This window comes from Neomonachus schauinslandi, chromosome 9, assembly GCF_002201575.2.
Source record: "Neomonachus schauinslandi chromosome 9, ASM220157v2, whole genome shotgun sequence".
Classification (NCBI taxonomy): domain Eukaryota; kingdom Metazoa; phylum Chordata; class Mammalia; order Carnivora; family Phocidae; genus Neomonachus; species Neomonachus schauinslandi.
In genome coordinates this window covers 81,639,875-81,661,088 of record NC_058411.1, presented here as the reverse complement: position 1 = coordinate 81,661,088, position 21,214 = coordinate 81,639,875, and the positions used below count along the sequence as shown (strand labels likewise).

The 21,214-nt window shown below is 39.4% G+C and overlaps 1 protein-coding gene across 1 annotated transcript in view; it reads right to left on the bottom strand.

The window, feature by feature from the left end:
• Positions 1-20,752, bottom strand: part of KNL1 (kinetochore scaffold 1) — a 53,593-nt gene extending 32,841 nt beyond the window's left edge. The window contains exons 1-6 of the mRNA XM_021695480.1: positions 20,718-20,752; positions 19,115-19,154; positions 17,901-17,960; positions 12,395-12,456; positions 632-684; positions 378-411 (exon numbers count right to left, since the gene is read on the bottom strand). Of these exons, the coding sequence (XP_021551155.1) occupies positions 378-411; positions 632-684; positions 12,395-12,456; positions 17,901-17,960; positions 19,115-19,154; positions 20,718-20,752 (284 nt within the window). The remainder of the gene's footprint in view (positions 1-377; positions 412-631; positions 685-12,394; positions 12,457-17,900; positions 17,961-19,114; positions 19,155-20,717) is intronic.
• Positions 20,753-21,214: the final 462 nt, after the last annotated feature.

The window sequence follows — 21,214 nt, the reverse complement described above, 5'->3', positions numbered from 1 at the left end:
ATTTTGAATGATACTGCCAACTGCCTTCTTCAGTTTATATCCACTAGCAAAGAGCGACTTTTTACCTAATATTCTTTTTTTTTTTAAGTTCTATTTATTTGAGGGAGGGAGGGGCAGAGGGAGAAGGACAAGCAGACTCCCTGCTGAGAAATGGATATGAGGCTCGATCCCAGGACCCTGAGATCATGACCCAAGCTGAAGTCCTGGGTCCCTGCTCCCTGCTCAGTGGGGAGCCTGCCTCCCCCTCTCCCTCTGCCGCTCCCCCTGATTGTGCTCTCTCTCTCTCAAATGAATAAAATATTTAAAAAATAAACACTGCATTTGATAGGAATAAACAGCTTTTAAAATATAATTTGAATCACATTTTCTTTACTTACTGTATAAACAGAACATTTTCTCCTGCTTCTGTTTCTAAAAATAAAATAAAAATTAAATTTGTTCAAGGGTACACTGATAAAGCATTAGAAAAACTGCATATGAACATTAACAATTAAAAAAAATAAATTACTAACGACCCACCTTACTTTCTGACCCCATGGCTCAAGCTATACTTTTTAAGCAATAAGATAGACAGTTTTATCAATCACCTGGTTAGATAGCCACAGTAAAATTTAATAGAAAACAGATTTACCTGCAATTTCTGACTTTCTTACTATTTTCATTTGAGACTCTGTCTGGAATACTCTAGAAAAGAAAATAAAGATTACTGAAAATCTGCAATTTAAAAAAAAAGATTTTATTTATTTATTCTGGGTGGGGGCATGAGCAGTGGCGGGCTGGTGCGGGGGTAGGGGGGAATGGGGAGACAGGGAGGAGGGGTTGGGGTTGGGGACGGACAAGCGGATTCCCTGCTGAGCGCGGAGCCCAACCTGGTGGCTCGTGGCTCTGAGCTGGGCTCAGTCTCAGGCCGTGAGATCATAACCTGAGCCGAAACCAAGAGTCTGATGCTTAACACACTGAGCCACCCAGGAACCCATGAAAATCTGCAATTTTTTTTTTAAGATTTTATGCATCTATTTGACAGAGAGAAAGAGAGACAGCGAGAGAGGGAACACAAGCACGGGAAGTGGGAGAGGGAGAAGCAGGCTTCCCGCTGAGCAGAGAGCCCGATGCGGGGCTTGATCCCAGGACTCTGGGATCATGACCTGAGCTGAAGGCAGACGCTTAACAACTGAGCCACTCAGGTGTCCTGAAAATCTGCATTTTCAATTAGAACCCTATGGTGTTAATTTATAGTCTGTTTTGAGATAAAGATAACTGATTTCAGCTTCCTCTTTGCTACATCATGTACTATTAATATTTCAAATGCCAAAATGCATTTAACATTAAAATCTGTTGTTTTTAATGAACTCTGACAAAAATCATTATTTTATCCCTCTCAATAATCTAAAATATTCACTCTATTCAACAAAACATTTATTAAGCACCACTGTATACTTGATGCTATATACTAGAGTCTGATATATGATCCTTGACCTCAAGGAGTTTTCACTGTAAGTAGAGCTGGAACAGTTATAAACTTTTGTTATTAACAGTTCAGATAAGGGGACATGGACTCCAGAGGAAGGGATCTCTTTTGATTGGGATGATTAAGCTTCTGGAGAAGCAGCATTTGATAACTGCCTTAAAGAATCTGGGTAGTTCATTTTTGTTCTAATATTAAGTATCATTCATTATTGAGAACCTAGTCTTAATAAGAAAGAAAATTTAGTTTCGATTACAGGGGCACCTGCGTGGCTCAGTCAGTTAAGCATCCACTTTTGGCTCGGGTCATGATCCCGGGGCCCTGGGATCGAGCCCCACATCAGGCTCCCTGCTCAGTGGGGAGCCTGCTTCTCCCTCTCCCTCTGTTCCTCTTGGCCCGGCTCCTGCTCTCTCTCTTTCAAATAAATAAATAAAATCTTAAAAAAAAAAGAAAAATTAGTTTCAATTACAAAAAAGCAGTGAACATTTGCATACATACTGTGTGACAAGCATTCTGTTCTTTATATACATTTTTAATGATTATAACAATTATCATGTTATTTTACAGATGTAGATATTGAAGGTCATAAAGTTTAAGTAAGTCCCAGGGTCATATACCCAGTAAGTGGCAAAACCAAAATGCAAACCCAAATCTGTCTGACTTCAAAACCTGAGCTTATAACTACAAAGCTATACTTGAAAACTTTTCTTCAAATCATTTACAATAGAATAGAAGCCTTTTTATTCAATATGAGCTGGATCAGTAGTTGGTCCATTAATCAAAAAAAAAAAACCACTTAAAATAAGGAATCTTAACTGATACCTACATAACTTAAATATTAAAAAAAATTAAAACACATAAGTAGATTTTAATTTGTAAATCTCTGAATGTCAATCTGAGGACTTTACTTTTGTGTGGATCTACTGGTACAATTTTACTGTATTTATAAAGTGGAATAAAAAAAACTTTTTTTTTTTTTAAAGATTTTATTTATTTGACAGAGAGAGAGAGAGCACAAGCAGGGTGAGCAGCAGGCAGAGGGAGAAGCAGGCTCCCCGCTGAGCAAGAAGCCCGATGCGGGACTCGATCCCAGGACCCCAGGATCATGACCTGAGCTGAAGGCAGACGCTTAACAGACTGAGCCACCCAGGCGTCCAGACAAAGAAACTTTCAAGTAATATGAACACAGACTCCTAGATTTTCATGAAAGATTTCCCCATCGTTGTCTCAGCCATACCAAATTTTTATTTTATTTTAAGATTTTATTTATTTATTTGACAGAGGGAGACACAGCGAGAGAGGGAATACAAGCAGGGGGAGTGGGAGAGGGAGAAGCAGGCTTCCCGTGGAGCAGGGAGCCCGATGTGGAGCTCGATCGTAGGACCCCGGGATCATGACCTGAACCGAAGGTAGATGCTTAACGACTAAGCCACCCAGGTGCCCAGAATTTTTTTTTTTTTTTAAGATTTTATTCATCTATTTGACAGAGAGAGAGAGCGCGAGCACAGCAGGGGGAGCAGCAGACAGAGGGAGAGGGAGAAGCAGGCTCCCCGCCGAGCAGGGAGCCCAATGCGGGGCTCGATCCCAGGACCCCGGAATCATGGCCGCAGCCGAAGGCAGCTGCCGAACCGACTGAGCCACCCAGGCATCCCTTGAAAGAATTTTTTTTTTTTTTTTTTTTTTTTAAAGATTTTATTTATTTATTTGACAGAGACACAGCGAGAGAGGGAACACAAGCAGGGGGAGTGGGAGAGGGAGAAGCAGGCTTCCCGCTGAGCAGGGAGCCCGATGCGGGGCTCGATCCCAGGACCCTGAGATCATGACCTGAGCCGAAGGCAGACGCCCAACGACTGAGCCACCCAGGCACCCCTGAAAGAATTTTTAAAAATAAATTCACCTTTATCAAAGTTTTCAGTGCTGTTCATTACAATTTTCATAGAAATAACTATCTTTATCTTTGAACTCATTTTCATCAGTTTATGTAATATTCAATTAAATTATGCAATTACAACAACTTCAACTAGATAAACAAGACAAGTACTTCTTGGTAAGCCTACCAATCGACTCTCAGGATCTAAAGTTTATGGACAGGAAAGAACATTCTTTGTGCTATAAATATCAGTATACTTTACAAGGGGAATGGAAAATATAGGTTAATTCTAACAATTCAGTGAGCTGGGAATTATTATTATTATTTTTTTAAAGATTTTATTTATTTATTTGAGAGAGAGAATGAGATAGAGAGAGCATGAGAGGGGGGAGGGTCAGAGAGAGAGGCAGACTCCCTGATGAGCAGGGAGCCCGACGTGGGACTCAATCCCAGGACTCCAGGATCATGACCTGAGCCGAAGGCAGTCGCTTAACCAACTGAGCCACCCAGGCGCCCTGAGCTGGAAATTATTAAGAGTGCTTTTACTATGCATGTTTCTACATCTAGAATCTTGTAATTCTTTTTCAATTAATCTATTTAACAAAGATAATTTTTTTGAAACACCACTCATACATTGTTCAATATTACTTAAATCGACACTATTTGTGATAACATACACTATCTTATTTTGGCCATGCAATACTATAAGATATGAGATATGTAAGGACTATTATTTCCATCCTAAAAAGGAGGAAGCTGATGCTCTGTTAAATGACTTAAACTAGGGACTATTTAGTAATAAGCCAGAACTGTTCAGTTTTTTTGGTTTTGAACCTGAAATTCCTTTTAATATCCAAGAGCCATTTTAGGAAAGTAAGCATAATGAGTAGATTATATCCCAGGAAAGGAAAGGGTGGACTAGGTTTAATAGTATTTGGGAAAGTCTATCAGAAGAAGTGGAAAAAGCAGGAGACTAGGAGTCAGGAGATCTATATTAAACAACTGTGGTTCTGTCACTACCTACATTATCTCGGGAAAGTCATGTCACGTCCCTGGCTTTAATCTTCTTGGTAAAACATAAAGAGTTTGGACTATACTTACTTACTTATTTAGTAGGCTCCATTCCCAGCAAGGAACCCAACATGGGGCTTGAACTCACAACATAAGACTGAGATCAAGACCTGAGCCAAGAGCAAGAGTCAGACACAACTGACTGAGCCACACAGGTGCCCCTACTTATTTATTTTTTTAATTTATCATCATTATTATTATTTTTAAATATTTTATTTATTTATTTGAGAGAGAACACAAGTCGGGGGGAGGACACAGAGGGACAAGAAGACTCCCCACTGAGCATGGAGCCTACAGCAGGCTCACACAGGGCTGGATTCCAGGACCCCAAGATCATGACCTGAGCCGAAGTCACACACTTAACTGACTGAGCCACGCAGGTGCCCTAGAAAGTACAATTCTGAATGAAGACATAACAATTATGACTATGTACCGATGAACATACAGAATCAATATTCATAAAGAAAAACTATTGGAAATATAAAGAGAGACAGAGTGAGATGCAGTATCAACAGGACACTAATTTACCTCTCATAATTCATGCAGATTAAACTGAATAAAATTTAAGATTATAGAAGTTCCAAATAACAAGGTATAAGGTAGATATAACTGATATATATCAAACTCTACACCCTAAAATACAAAATATCGTCTTTTTAAATACCTATGGATCATTTACAAAAATTCATTTTATTAAAAAAATTTTAATAAAAATCAAAATAATACAGATTAACATTCTCTGACTGCAATAAAACTAAAAATTAATGACAACAAAATACCCTTACCACTTGGCTATTTAAAAATTCTCTATTAAACAACTTTTTTTTTTAAAGATTTTATTTATTTATTTGACAGAGACAGACAGCGAGAGAGGGAACACAAGCAGCGGGAGTGGGAGAGGGAGAAGCAGACTTCCCGCTGAGCAGGGAGCTCAATGTGGGGCTCGAACCCAGGACCCTGGGATCATGACCTGAGCCGAAGGCAGACGCTTAACGACTGAGCCACCCAGGCGCCCCTATTAAACAACTCTTGAATCAGTGAAGAAATACAAATATACTGCTGAACATCAAGAAAATAATCATGAAAACAATATATATAAGAATTAAATTAATAAATTGGGGCACCTTGGTAGCTCAGTCAGTTAAGCACCTGACTCTTCGTTTTGGCTCAGGTCATGATCTCAGGGTTGTGAGATTGAGTCTTACATTGGTCTCTCCAGTCCACGTGGCGTTTGCTTCCCCTCTCCCTCTGCCTCTCCTCCCACTCGTACACACTCTCTCTCTAAAATAAATCAATAAATCTCGGGCGCCTGGGTGGCTCAGTTGGTTAAGCGACTGCCTTCAGCTCAGGTCATGATCCTGGAGTCCCGGGATCGAGTCCCACATCGGGCTCCCTGCTCGGCGGGGAGTCTGCTTCTCTCTCTCCCTCTGCTGCTCCCCCTGCTTGTGCACTCTAGCTCATGTTCATTCTCAAATAAATAAAATCTTTAAAATTTAAAGTAAAAAAGTAAATTAATAAATTAATTTAGGGAAAAGTAACATCTTTGTGATGTTGAATCTTTTTTTAAAAGATTTTATTTATTTATTTGAGAGAGAGAGCAGAGCAAGCGAGAGAGAGAGAGAGCACGAGCAGGGGTAAGGGGCAGAGGGAGAGGAGGAAGCAGGCTTCCTGCTGAGCAGGGAGCCCCTAGCGATGTTGTATCTTTTTATTCAGAAAATTGTTATAACTCCATTTGCACAATTTTTTAGTATCCTTCAGTAATGGTTTATCCTTTATATGCTTTTATTATTAAATACATAGAAACAAAATATAACACAGTGGGGGGAAAAGGTATTTATCTTCTATCTGGTTATTATTTATATATAGGAAATATACCAATTTTCATATATTATTTTTGTATCCTGCTACTTATTGTCTGTACCGGTATTTCAACTGATTTCTTTTTTAAAGATTTTATTTATTTATTTGACAGAGAGAAATACAGTGAGAGAGGGAACACAAGCAGGGGGAGTGGGAGAGGGAGAAGCAGACTCCCTGCTGAGCAGGGAGTCTGATGCGGGGCTCGATCCCAGAACCCTGGGATCATGACCTGAGCTGAAGGCAGTCTCAATGTGGTTTTGATTTGGATTTCCCTGATGGCTAATGATGATGAACACTTTTTCATGTGTCTGTTAGCCATTTGTATGTCTTCTTCAGAGAAGTGTCTTTTCATATCTTCTGCCTACTTTTTGACTTGATTATTTGTTTTTTGGGTGTTGAGTTTGAGAAGTTCTTTATAGATCTTGGATACCAGCCCTTTATCTGTAGTGTCATTTGCAAATATCTTCTCCCATTCTGTGGGTTGCCTCTTTGTTTTGTTGACTGTTTCCTTTGCTGTGCAGAAGCTTTTTATCTTGATGAAGTCCCAAAAGTTCATTTTTGCTTTTGTTTCACTAGCTTTTGGAGATGTATCTTGAAAGAAGTTGCTCTGGCCGATGTCAAAGAGGTTACTGCCTATATTCTCCTCTAGGATTTTGATGGATTCCTGTCTCACATTGAGGTCTTTCATCCATTTTGAGTTTATCTTTGTGAATGGTGTTAGAGAATGGTCGAGTTTCATTCTTCTGCATGTGGCTGTCCAATTTTCCCAGCACCATTTATTGAAGAGACTGTCTTTTTTCCATTGCATGTTTTTTCCTGCTTTGTCAAAGATTGTTTGACCATAGAGTTGAGGGTCCATATCTGGGTTCTCTATTTTGTTCCATTGGTCTATATGTCTGTTTTTGTGCCAGTACCATGCTGTCTTGGTGATCACAGCTTTGTAATATAGCTTGAAATCGGGCAATGTGATGCCCCCAGGTTTGTTTTTCTTTTTCAACATTTCCTTGGCGATTCGGGGTCTTTTCTGATTCCATACAAATTTTAGGATTGTTTGTTCCAGCACTTTGAAAAATGTCATTGGAATTTTGATCGGGATGGCATTGAAGGTATAGATTGCTCTGGGTAGCATAGACATTTTAACAATGTTTATTCTTCCGATCCATAAGCATGGAATATTTTTCCATCTTTTGTGTCTTCTTCAATTTCTTTCATGAGCGTTTTGTAGTTCCTAGAGTTAGATCCTTTACCTCTTTGGTTAGGTTTATTCCGAGGTATCTTATGGTTTTTGGTGCTATTGTAAATGGAATCGTTTCTCTAATTTCTCTTTCTACAGTTGCATTGTTAGTGTATAAGAAAGCAACTGATTTCTGTGCATTGATTTTGTATCCTGCCACATTACTGAATTGCTGGATGAGTTCTAGTAATTTAGGGGTGGAGTCTTTTGGGTTTTCCACATAAAGTATCAATGTCATCTGCAAAAAGAGAGAGTTTGACTTCTTCTTTGCCAATTTGAATACCTTTTATTTCTTTTTGTTGTCTGATTGCTGTTGCTAGGACTTCTATTACTATGTTGAAAAATAGTGGCGAGAGTGGGCAACCTTGACGTGTTCCTAATCTTAAGGGAAAGGCTCTCAGCTTTTCCCCATTGAGGATGATATTCGCTGTGGGTTTTTCATAGATGGATTTTATGAACTTGAGGAATGTTCCCTCTATCCCTATACGCTGAAGAGTTTTAATCAGGAAAGGATATTGTATTTTGTCAAATGCTTTTTCTGCATTAATTGAGAGGACCATATGGTTCTTCTCCCTCCTCTTATTAATGTGTTCTATCACATTGATTGATTTGCGAATGTTGAACCACCCTTGCATCCCGGGGATAAATTCCACTTGGTCGTGGTGGATGATCCTTTTAATGTATTGTTGGATCCTATTAGCTAGGATTTTGTTGAGGATTTTGGAATCCATATTCATCAGGGATATTGGTCTGAAATTCTCCTTTTTGATGGGGTCTTTGCCTGGTTTGGGGATTAAGGTAATGTTGGCCTCATAGAATGAGTTTGGAAGTTTTCCTTCTGTTTCTATTTTTTGAAACAGCTTCAGTAGAATAGGTATTATTTCTTCTTTGAATGTTTGGTAGAATTCCCCAGGGAATCCATCAGGCCCTGGACTCTTGTTTTTTGGGAGGTTTTTGATCACTGCTTCAATCTCATTACTGGTTATTGGCCTATTCAGGTTGTCAATTTCTTCCTGTTTCAGTCTTGGCAGCTTATAGGTTTCCAGGAAGGCCTCCATTTCATCCAGATTGCTCAGTTTATCGGCATATAGTTGTTGATAATAATTTCTAATAATTGTTTATATTTCTTTGGTGTTAGTCATGATCTCTCCCCTTTCATTCATAATTTTATTTTTTATTTATTTATTTATTTATTTTAAAGATTTTATTTATTTATTTGACAGAGAAAGACACAGCGAGAGAGGGAACACAAGCAGGGGGAGTGGGAGAGGGAGAAGCAGACTCCCTGCCGAGCAGGAAGCCTGATGAGGGACTCGATCCCGGGACTCCAGGATCATGACCTGTGCCGAAGGCAGTCGCTTAACCAACTGAGCCACCCAGGCGCCCTCATTCATAATTTTATTAATTTAGGTCCTTTCTCTTTTCTTTTGGATAAGTCTGGCCAGTGGTTTATCGATCTTATTAATTCTTTCAAAGAACCAACTTCTAGTTTCGTTGATCTGATCTACTGTGTTTCTGGTTTCTTATCCATTCATTTCTGCTCTAATTTTAATTATTTCTCTTCTAATGCGTGGCTTAGGCATCGTTTGTTGCTTTTTCTCTAGTTCTTTAAGGCGTAGAGTTAATTGCTGAATTCAGGATTTTTCTATTTTTTTCAGTGAGGCTTGGATGGCTATGTATTTCCCCCTTAGGACCGCCTTTGCAGTATCCCATAGGTTTTGGACCGATGTGTTTTCATTCTCATCGATTTCCATGAATTGTTTAAGTTCTTCTTTGATTTCCTGGTTGACCCAAACATTGTTGAGCAGAGTGGTCTTTAGCTTCCAAGTGTTTGAATTTCTGCCAAATTTTTTCTTGTGATTGAGTTCCAGTTTTAGAGCATTGTGGTCTGAGAATATGCAGGGAATAATCTCAATCTTTTGGTATCGGTTGAGACCTGATTTGTGACCCAGTATGTGGTCTATTCTGGAGAAAGTTCCATGTGCGCTCGAGAAGAATGAGTATTCTGTTGTTTTAGGGTGGAATGTTCTGTAAATATCTATGAGGTCCATCTGGTCCAATGTATCATTCAAAGCTCTTGTTTCCCTGTTGATTTTCTGCTTAGATGATCTGTCCATTGCTGAGAGTGGAGTATTGCGGTCTCCTACAATTAACGTATTGTTATCAATATGACTCTTTATTTTGGTTAACAGTTGGCTTATGTAGATGGCTGCTCCCATGTTGGGGGCATAGATATTTACAATTGTTAGATCTTCTTGTTGGATAGACCCTTTAAGAATGATATAGTGTCGGGCGCCTGGGTGGCTCAGTTGTTAAGCGTCTGCCTTCGGCTCAGGTCATGATCCCAGGGTCCTGGGATCGAGTCCCACATTGGGCTCCCTGCTCAGCAGAGAGCCTGCTTCTCCCTCTCCCACTCCCGCTGCTTGTGTTCCTGCTCTCGCAATCTCTGTCTCTGTCAAATAAATAAATAAAATCTTAAAAAAAAAAAAAGAATGATATAGTGTCCTTCTGTGTCTCTAATTACAGACTTTAGTTTAAAATCTAATTTGTCTGATATAAGAATTGCTACCCCAGCTTTCTTCTGAGGTCCGCTGGCATGGAAGATGGATCTCCATCCCTTCACTTTCAGTCTGGATGTGTCTTTAGGTTCAAAATAAGTCTCCTGTAGACAGCATATGGATGGGTCCTGTCTTTTTATCCAATCTGCAATCCTGTGCCGTTTTATGGGAGCATTTAGGCCATTCACGTTGAGAGTGATTATTGAAAGATATGAATTAATTGTCATCATGTTGCCTGTGAAGACGTTGTTTTTATAAAATGTCCCTGTAAATTTCTGTTGTAGATCACTCTTGGGGCCTTTCTCCTTTTATAGAACCCCCCTTAATATTTCTTGCAGGACCGGCTTAGTGGTCACATATTCTTTCAGTTTCTGCCCGTCGTGGAAGCTCTGCATCTCTCCATCCATTCTAAATGAAAGCCTTGCCGGATAAAGTATTCGTGGCTGCATGTTCTTCTCATTTAGTACCCTGAATGTCTTGCCAGGCCTTTCTGGCTTGCCAGGTCTCTGTGGATAGGTCTGACATTATTCTGATGTTCCTCCCTCTGTACGCACGGAATCTCTTCCCCCTAACTGCCCTTAAGATGGTTTCCTTGGTTCTAAGATTTGCAAGTTTTACTATTACAGGCTGGGGTGTTGGCCTGTTTTCCTTGATCTTGGGAGGGGTCCTCTCTGCCTCTAGGATGCGAGTGTTTGTTTCATTCCCCGGATTAGGGAAGTTCTCAGCTACGATTTGCTCAAATACATCTTCTAGTCCTCTCTCTCTCTCTCCCAGGATTCCAATTATTCTGACATTGGAACGCTTCATGGTGTCACTTATTTCTCTGATTCTATTTTCATGGATTCTGAGTTGTTTCTCCCTGGCCTCCTCTTTTCCCTTTTTATCTATTATATTGTCTTCCAGGTCGCTTATCGCTCTTCTGCCTCAGTTACCCTAGCTGTTAGATTATCTAGATTGGATTGGATCTCACTGATAGCATTTTTAAGTTCTGCCAATTCACCTTTCATTTCTGCCCTTAGAGACTCTATGTTGCCATTAATTGATTTCTCCATTCTAGCCATTGTCTTCACAATTGCTAGCCTGAATTCCATCTCCGACATCTTGGTTATATCTGCATCCATTTGTAAATCTGCAGCATAAGTCATAATCTCTGAGTCTTTTCTATTTGGGGGGCTCCTCCTCCTAGTCACTCTGTTGATGGGTGTTTGAGGGAATGTATAGAGTCCAAATTATTGACCAGAACCCAAGCAAGATGCACCTGTTTTCTTGGGACCTTAGGGTTGCTGGCCTCTTGTTTTCCCAGCCTGTCTTCTGCGGGAGGGGCCTGCTGCGCTGTTACTCAGGCAACGCTGTTTGGGCGGAGTTGTCCTGCCCCTCTGTGGTGGGGGATGGGCTCAGCGGGAATCAGTCTTTGGGGTTTTGTTCTCTGGCGGCTTTCCCTGGTGGCTTTCCGCGTCTCTTCCACGAGTCAGAGCAGACGAGACCGTTTCCAACCCTCTGCCTCAGAGCAGAGAGATCGCAGTCTGTTCTTCCGTGAGCTCTCCAGGCCACACCGTCTCCATTTCTCTCCGTGCTGCTATAAACTGCAGCGTCCTGGGTTGTGCGCCCCCTCCGCAGCGCTCCTAGTCCTGCCTCCAGGTCAGGGCCCGTCTCTGCCCTTTGTGCTTCTAAAACCGCCAGCTGCTCCCAGTTCAGGCACATACACGCGACCCCGCCGCTCTGGGTTTCTGCCCCGGGGGCTGCCCTAAAGTCCTTTCCCCGCCACTACCTGTCTGTGAGTCTGTGCCCGGTCCCCAGCACGCGAGGCTGTCACTTACCGGTGGTGTAGGATCCCCACGGCCAGGCACCCTCTTGCTGCCGTTTATCCTCTGATATCTGCCTGCAGAATCACGGCTCCCCACTTCGTACCTCAAAACCAACCGCCTGCAATATTCTGCTTGTAGAGATCCAGATCTTCTTACATCTCAGGCTGGTTTCGTGGGCACTCAGAGTGGTCTGGTAGATATCCAGCTCAATTCCTGGGACCAGTTGAAATAGGGTCTCCTACTCTTCCACCATCTTTCTCCCCAGTCCCACTTCCTCTATTTTTATTAGCACCTTCCATACAATGTTAAATTAACCATGCCAAGACATAGCTGTTATTTTTTCTGACTTTAGAGGTGATGCTTTCAATGTTTCTCAAGCATAAAGCTGAATAACAACTTTTTAATAATAATTCTCTAATGATTATGTAATTAAAACCCAGATCGTCCAAGTCAGTTATTACCAACATACCTGGTTTGATACACAAAAAATCATTACCTGTAACATTTTAATCATTCCTCCTTCCAACTTACTTTATAGTATCTGCAAAGCTGACTCGACGAGAGCTTTTCTTATTTCTCAAAGCATTGGATTCCTAAGGGCAGAGAATATATGGTATGATTCTTTTTTCTTTTTTAAGTTAGTTAACATAGAGTGTATTATTAGTTTCAGAGTAGAGTTTAGTTATTATCAGTTGCATATAACACCCAGTGCTCATTATCTCAAGTGCTCCTTAATGCCCTTCACCCAATTACCCCATTCCCTCCCACTTCCCCTCAGTTTGTTCTCTATAGTTAAGAGACTCTTATGCTTTGCCTCTCTTACTGTTTTTACCTTATTTTATTTTTCTTTCCCTTTCCCTATGTTCATGTTTTCTTAAATTCCACATGAGTGAAATCATATGTTGTCTTTCTCTGACTGACTTATTTCACTTAGCATAATACCCTCTAGTTCCACCCACATCATTGCAAATGGCAAGATTTCATTCTTTTTGATGGCTAATTTTCCAGTGTGTTTGTGCGTGCATGTGTACCACATCTTCTTTATCCATTCAACTGTTGATGGACATTTGTGTTCTTTCCATATTTTCACAATTGTGAACACTGCTGCTATAAACATTGGGGTGCATGTGCTCCTTTGAAACACTATTTTTGTATCCTTTGCATAAATAGCTAGTAGTGCAATTGCTGGGTCATAGAGAGTAGTTCTATTTTTAACTTTCTGAGGAATCTCCATACCGTTTTCCAAAAGTAGCTGTACTAGTTTGCATTCCCATCAACAGTGTAAAGGGCTCCCCTTTCTCCGCATCCTCCCCAATATCTGTTGTTTCCTGAGTGGTAATTTTAGCCATTCTGACTGGTGTGAGATGGTATCTCATTGTGGTTTTGATTTTTATTTCCCTGAGGATGAGTGATGTTGAGCAATTTTCATGTGTCTGGAGAAATGTCTGTTCATGTCTTTTGCCCATTTCTTGATGGGATTTCTTTTTGGGTGTTGAGTTTGCTAAGTTCTTTATAGATTTTCGATACTAGCCCTTTATCTGATATGTCATTTGCAAATATCTTCTCCCATTACATAGGTTGCTTTTTAGTTTTGTTGATTGTTTTCTTATATGGTATGATTCTTACTGAAACTACTATGAATTAGGTCTCCAAAGACTACAGACAGAGACCAAGTCTTATTCTGAGTTAATGTGATATTATTAATTTTGGTAATTATTTATTTCTCTGAAATATCTCAATGCACTTAACAAACATGATTTTCTTTTTTTTTTTTAAGATATTATTTATTTATTTGACAGGGAGAGACACAGGGAGAGAGGGAACACAAGCAGGGGGAGTGGGAGAGGGAGAAGCAGGCTCCCCGCTGAGCAGGGGGCCCAACATGGGGCTCGATCCCAGGACCCCAAGATCATGACCTGAGCTGAAGGCAGACACTTAACGACTGAACCACCCAGGTGCCCATGAATATGATTTTCCATGTGAATGGTAATAAGCATACCAACACAAACATGTATTTAACGAAGTTGATTACTGTCCCTTACTTTTTCTCTCTCCTTTTAAATGAATGATTGTTTGTTATTAAGAAAAATTAAGGGGCACCTGGGTGGCTCAGTAGATTAAGCGTCTGCCTTTAGCTCAGGTCATGATCCCAGGATCCTGGGATCAAGCCCCGTTTCAGGCTCCCTGCTCAGCTGGGAGTCTGCTTTTCCCTCTCCCTCTGTCCCTCTCCCTGCTTTCTCTCTCTCTCTCCCCTGCTCAAATAAATAAATAAATAACATCTTAAAAAAAAAAAAAAAGAAGAAGAAAGACTGGGGACAAAGCAAGTGGTATGTGGCCTGTTACGGTAAACTTATTATACTATTTTTAGGATTTAAGAAAAAAATTTAACTGTGGTAAAATACACATAACAAAATTTAGCATCTTAACCAGTTTTTAAAATTTAATTTATGGGGTGCCTGGATGGCTCAGTCGGTTAAGCGTCCAACTCTTGGTTTCAGCTCAGGTCATGATCTCAGGGTCATGAGAGTGAGCCCTGCGTTGGGCTCTGCAGAGCTCAGCATGGAGTCTTCTTGGGAGTCTCTCTCTCCTTCTTCCTCTGCCACTTCCCTCCTCTCTCAAATAAATCTTTAAAATATTTTTAATTTTTATTTTAAAAGTGGTCAGAACTCTTAACTTTAGATCTACTCCCTCAACAAATTTTTAAGTGTATAATTCAATACTGTTAACTATAGGCACAATGTTGTGTAGCAGATTTCTAGAACTTACCTTGTATAACTGAAACTTCATACCTGTTGTTAGCAACCCCCATTTTGCCCTTCTCTATGGCCCTGGCAACCAATGTTCTGCTCTCTGCTTCTATGATTTTGACCATTTTAGATACCTTATATAAGTGGAATCATGAAGTATTTGTCCTTCTGTGATTAGCTAATTTCATTTACCATAATACATCTTAACCATTTTTAAGTGTACAATTCAGTAGTGTTAAGTAGGTATACATTGTTGTGAAACCAATTTCCAAACTCTTTTCATCCTGCAAAACTGCAACTCCATATCCATTAAAGAAGTCCTCTTTCCCCATCCAATCTCCTAGCACCACCATTTTACTTTTGGTCTCTATGAATTTGATTAGGTAATTCATAAGTGGAATCATAAAGTATTTGCCTTTTTTTTTTTTGTCAGATTTTTATTTTTTTTAGAGAGAGAGAGAGAGACAGAGCAGGAGGAAGGGCAGAGGGAGAGGGAGAGAGAGAATCTCAAGCAGACTCCACGCTGAGTGTGGAGCCTGATGTGGGGCTCAATCTCACAACCCTGAGAGCATGACCTGAGCTGAAACCAAGAGTCAGATGCTTAACCGACTGAGTCACCCAGGGGCTCCGTATTTGTCTTTTTGTGATTGGTTTATTTCACCTAGCATAATGTCCTTAAGGTTCATCTTTGTTGTAGTGTGTATCAGAACTTCCTTTTTAAGGCCAAATAATATTCCATTGATACCACATTTTGTTTATCCATTCATCTATCAATGGACACTGGTTTGCTTCTACCTTTTGCCTACTGTGAATAATGTTGCTATGACAGGGGTGTAAGTCTCTTCCACCCTGCTTTCAATTCTTTTGGGTATACACCCAGAAGTGGAATTGCTGGATCATATGGCAATTTTATTTTAATGTTTTGAGGAACCACCATACTGTTTTCCATAGTGGCTACAACATTTTACATTTCTACCAACAGTGTACCAGGTTTCCAATGATTCCACATTTTAGCTAGCACTTGTTATTTTTTGTTGTGTTTTTATTTTACAGTAGCCATTGTAATGGATATGAGGTAATATCCCACTGTGGCTTTGATTTGCATTTTATAATGAAAAGATGCTCAGCATCACTAATCATTAGAAAAATGCTATTTTTATTTTCCCTCATCTTCTTTAACAAGAGCAAACCTTTTTACTCACATAAATACCAAATACAAAAAGCAAATGACAGAGAAATAAACAAATCTACAGAGACTTTTACTATGTTAATTCTTAATACCTGAGCATGTCTTACTATAAGAAAGAATCAGGAATGTTCATCCTCTCTGTTAACACCCTAGCAGACACTACAAGTGGCCTCGAGCTTAATATGGACAATAATACTACCACAGTACATACTGAAACTAACAGAGACTAATATACTTCTTACTAAAAAAAAAAAGGGACACCTGGGTGGCTCAGTCATTAAGCATCTGCCTTCGGCTCAGGTCATGATCCCAGGGTCCTGGGATCGAGTCCCACATCAGGCTCCTTGCTCAGTGAGGAGCCTGCTTCTCCCTCTCCCTCTGCTGCTCCCCCTGCTTGTGCTCTCCCTCTCTCTCTCTGACAAATAAATAAATAAAAATCTTTAAATTAAAAAATAGTAATAAAAATAAATAAAAATAAATAAAAAAATAAAAAAATAAAGAAAAACTGAAATTTTTGTGCTATATTGGAAAGAGCACTGAGCTAGAAATTAGGAGATTACAGCTCAGATGTGAAGTCTGCCACTAACTAGCTGTGTGGGCTTAAAGATTTGACCCCCTTGGACCTCATTTTTTTTTCTTCTATAAAACTAAGAAATTAGATTTAAGATTACTGGTGAGGTCCTGTTGGTTTTAAAGATTTGAGTCTATGAATCTGTCCTTTACTCATTCAGCATTCATTACATTTTTATTTTCATTTTTTTTTTAAGATTTCATTTATTTATTTGATAGAGAGAGACACAGCAAGAGAGGGAACACAAGTAGGGGGAGTGGGAGAGGGAGAAGCAGGCTCCCCGCTGAACAAGGAGCCCGATATGGAGCTCGATCCCAGGACCCTGGGATCATGACCTGGGCTGAAGGCAGACGCTTAACCAACTGAGCCACCCAGGCGCCCCTCATTACATTTTTAAGACACACACACACACACACACACAAGGTCCTGTGCTGATGGAAAAATAGTGGTAAAGGAAATAAATGATTCCTTACTCTATTGTGTTAATGGTGACACAGACATTAAAACAAAAAAATCTATACAAATATAAAATTCAAAGTGTGATGAGTGTTATATAGGAAAACTATGTTTAAAAAAAAAACCAACTAATCTAGCCTAAGAATCAGGAAGATTTCTTTGAGGAAGTATATTTGAGACCTGAAGGATTAGTTAAAAATTAGTCAGATGAAGAGTTGGGTAGAGAGAAAGCATTCTAGGTAGAATGTGTGCAGAGGCCTTGAAACAGGAAAAAGCTTGACGCATTTGAGAAATAGAAAGATTAGGGAAGCCAGAGTAGAGTGTGTATTCAGAATTATATGGTCTCCAAAACTATATGCATTTCATCAATCAACAAAATGTACTGAAATTCAACTATATCAGGCACAATAAGTTGAAAAAACACATGATAAAGTTCCCACCCTCAGGGAGTTCTCAATTTAGAATGGACATTAGCAAACAATTATAATGGAAGGTATTGAGGGATGATTTTCTGAGAGTAGCAATATCAAAGTTGTGTCTTAAAGGACAAATAGGAATTACCAAATAATGAGGGCTATAGACTTACAATAAAGCAAGTATGATAAAATATTAATTGAAGAATCTAAGCGATGATTATATGAGCATTCACTATAAAATTCCTGCTACTTTTCAGAATGTTCCAAAAAAAATTTTTTAATAGAATGTTCGGAGGACAAAGAAGAATGAAGGACTAATCATCTAAATAGAGGAGATATTTCATGTAAAGAAGTGGTAAAGGAAATAAATGATTTTTGCAGGCTTCACAGTTTGTGTCATGTTTGCAGAATAGTAAGGAATGGTGAAATACATGTGTGAGAGTGGCAAGAAAGGCTGGAAAAGTAAACTGGACTTAAAAATTAAGAGTGCCAGTGTACTCAAGAGTTCGGATTTTAATCTGATAGCCCCTGGATGCTTACTTGTACACATTCAACCAGAAACCATTTATGATGTTCTCTCTTCATATAGCTAATAAAGTTCCTATTAAAATTATCACTGAAAATAGTCATCTATAAAGCATTTGCATTAGCGACTTACCTGAACTGTTTCATTCCCACCTCTGAGGTCCTGAAGAGGACTCCTTGGAGGCTTCAAAATCTAGAAGAATTAGAATTATTCAAAAAAATCTGGGATTAATATTAATAATCAGTTCAAATTCCACCATAGGAGAAAGGTAGAGATGTTAAAATTTCTGTGAAAACCTGTAAAACTCCTCAAATTCATACTCTTCAGTGCTGTAGCTTGTGGCTGGTTTAAATATCTGGCATCTATTCCCTTCTCCCTGCCCACCTTCCTCAATTATTTTGCCTTCTCTCATCCCCTGTGGTGTGGGTGAAGCTCCACCCCAACCCTAGGGCACAACATGTAGCCCTGGTCTAGAACAATATGCAAATAATATTCTCTCATCAACAGTGAGTGGTTCAGGAAGGAGGACTTGACCCATTACAAGATAGTCGAACCAATATGATTCAATCCTAAGTCCTTTGTTTTGTTTTATCTTGAGGAAATAGACACCTTTTCATTTAGGAGTTAAACTGGACGTTGGGAGAGCTAGAGGTACTATAGTAATCATGGGGAGAGGGCCCGTCCGAAATGGAGATTACCCAGAGGAAGCAGTCAGAGTAGAAAAGTGAGAGAAAATCCTAATATTGGTGATATTATTGGAACCCCTGGTCAGTTATGTTGTGCCAAAAGTCATCCCTATCTTTGGATTTTTCAATTTCAAAATCCAATAAATTTTGTACCTAAATCAGTTTGAGTTGGATTTTTTGTGTATTACTACACTATTTAAAGATATTCTTAAACCTTATTAAAGTATAATTTACATGGCATACAATTCATAAAATTACCGTGAAATTCATAAAATACAAATTTTAGTATATTTACAGAATTGTGTAACCAGGTAAATATTTGAGTATCCAGAGAGCAATAGGAGCCAGCGGGAGTGGGATGGTGATGTTATAGTCAAAATTACTGTGACATATAGTCATCATTCAATAAAAGGTAACAATTATTATTATTAATTTTTAAGATTTTTATTTATTTATTTAACAGAGATAGAGAAAGAGCACAAGTAGGCAGAGTGGCAGGCAGAGGGAGAGGGAGAAGCAGGCTCTCTGCTGAGCAGGGAGCCCAACGTGGGACTTGATCCCAGAACCCTGGGATCATGACCTGAGCCAAAGGCAGCCGCTTAACCGACTGAGCCACCCAGGCGCCCCAAAGGTAACAATTATTAACTTAATGTTTCTTACTGAGGAATGTCGTCTTCTAACAGGTCTGTCCATATTATCACTGAAAAAGGAAAAAAAATTTATAGACACATTGGTAAAAGACTGAATTTCCAAAAGCCATCATCACAGCATCTTTTACATGCTTTTAAACTGGCCATCACTTTCACTTAACACATGGCATCACTTTTACTTAGCAAAATTTATAAGACATTAAAGTCACTATTTAGAAGGTCAGTGTTTTAAAATACATATTGTATACTCTAAGATTATCTCCTGCAAAACAATCAGCACAACATAATGTACCATGTTGACAGAGGTACAATTTTAAGATAAATGGGTCATAAATCAAGAGACTCTAGCTCTGGTTTTACTACTGTGTGATTTTTTTTTTTTTACTACTGTGTGATTTTTAAATCAGGTTTGGAAAATTCAAATGCCTATGGAGGCCAAACATATCATTTAGTAGATGCAAGGAAAAGAGGTGGTGTTGGTCTAATGGTCACAGTCATTACTCTGATCAGGTTAGCTGTTACCACAAGAATATGAGCCCAGTGTTGCTACACTCAATTTTTCTTTTTCTTTCTTCTTCTTCTTTTTTTTTTAAGATTTTATTTATTTTAGAGAGAAACAGAGAGAGAGCTTGCATAAGCAGCGGAAGGAGCAGAGGGAGAGAGAGTATCTCAAGCAGACTCTGCACTGAGCACGGAGCCCCACGCCGGGCTTGATCTCATGACCCAGAGATCATGCCCTGAGCCGAAATCAAGAGTTGGACGCTCAACAGACTGAGCCACCCAGGTGCCCCTACACTTGATTTTTCATGAGAAAAGTTTACCAACTAATTCAAAATTTAAAAACCTTGTTTAGGGGGGAAAAATTCTGTAGACTATGAACAGGTCACCATTACAGTTTGTAATGCCAATTTTAGACCAATCTTTCCATCTCCTTGGGCCTCAATTTTCCCATCCTTATTTATGTTTTTAATATTTTTTGTTTCACTTGACAGAGAGAGAGAGAGAGCACAAGCAGGGGGAGCAGCAGGTAGAGGGAGAGGGAGAAGCAGGTTCCCCACTGAGCAGGGAGCCTGACGTGGGGCTCGATCCCAGGACCCTGGGATCAGGACCTGAGCCAAAGGCAGACGCTCAACCGACTGAGCCACCCAGGCTCCCCCAATTTTCCCATCCTTTTTTTTTTTTTAAGATTTTATTTATTTACTTCAGAGAGTGACAGAGTGAGAAAGAGAGAGCATGAGAAGGGGGAGGGTCAGAGGGAAAAGCAGGCTCCCTACTGAGCAGGGAGCCTGATGTGGGACTCGATCCTGGGACTCCAGGATCATGACCTGAGCCGAAGGCAGTCACTTAACCAACTGAGCCACCCAGGCACCCCAATTTTCCCATCCTTAAATCGAAGGGATGGGAGGTGGTCTCTAAAGTGCCTCTTAGTTTTGACTCTAGATATATAAACACAAAGATATGGCAAAGAGATCTATGACTTTGTAATATTTACTTCTTTTCCCTGGAACAGAATGGAAAAAGATTTCAGAAGTTATCAATAGGTCTTACCCATAAGAAAAGTATCTTTCTCTGATAAAGAGTTTAACATTTTTAGCTATACTACATGAACTTACTTTTCTTCATTAGCCTCTGAAGACATCCCATCCATTTTTGAAGAAAACCTTTTCCTGTAACAAACACACAACATTAGAAAAGGTGAGAAAGAAAGAAAAGAAGTTAAAAACTATGAAGAGATTAATAGCAAAGCTGTAACTTCAGGATTACTTTCTGGGGGAAGATGAAAAAAGGGAAGAAAAAGCTACACTTATGGGGCTATAAAACATGAGAAATTTTGAGTTTAAAGTACTCCATTATAATTAATACTTCTGGAAAATTCTCATATTCAAGATAAAAATCAGTGACTAACTGGGATGATAAGGGCATTAATGGTTCAAAAAAAATTTGGCCTACTTTATAAGAATTTATGGATTATATAATAATTTAACCCCACAGCGAAATTAATTAGGTATCAAAATATACTGGATGTGCATAATATACATATTTATGTTATGAAAATTCAACTATAAGTACTCAGCAAAAAAACTTTAAGACATAAAAATAACATTTGAAA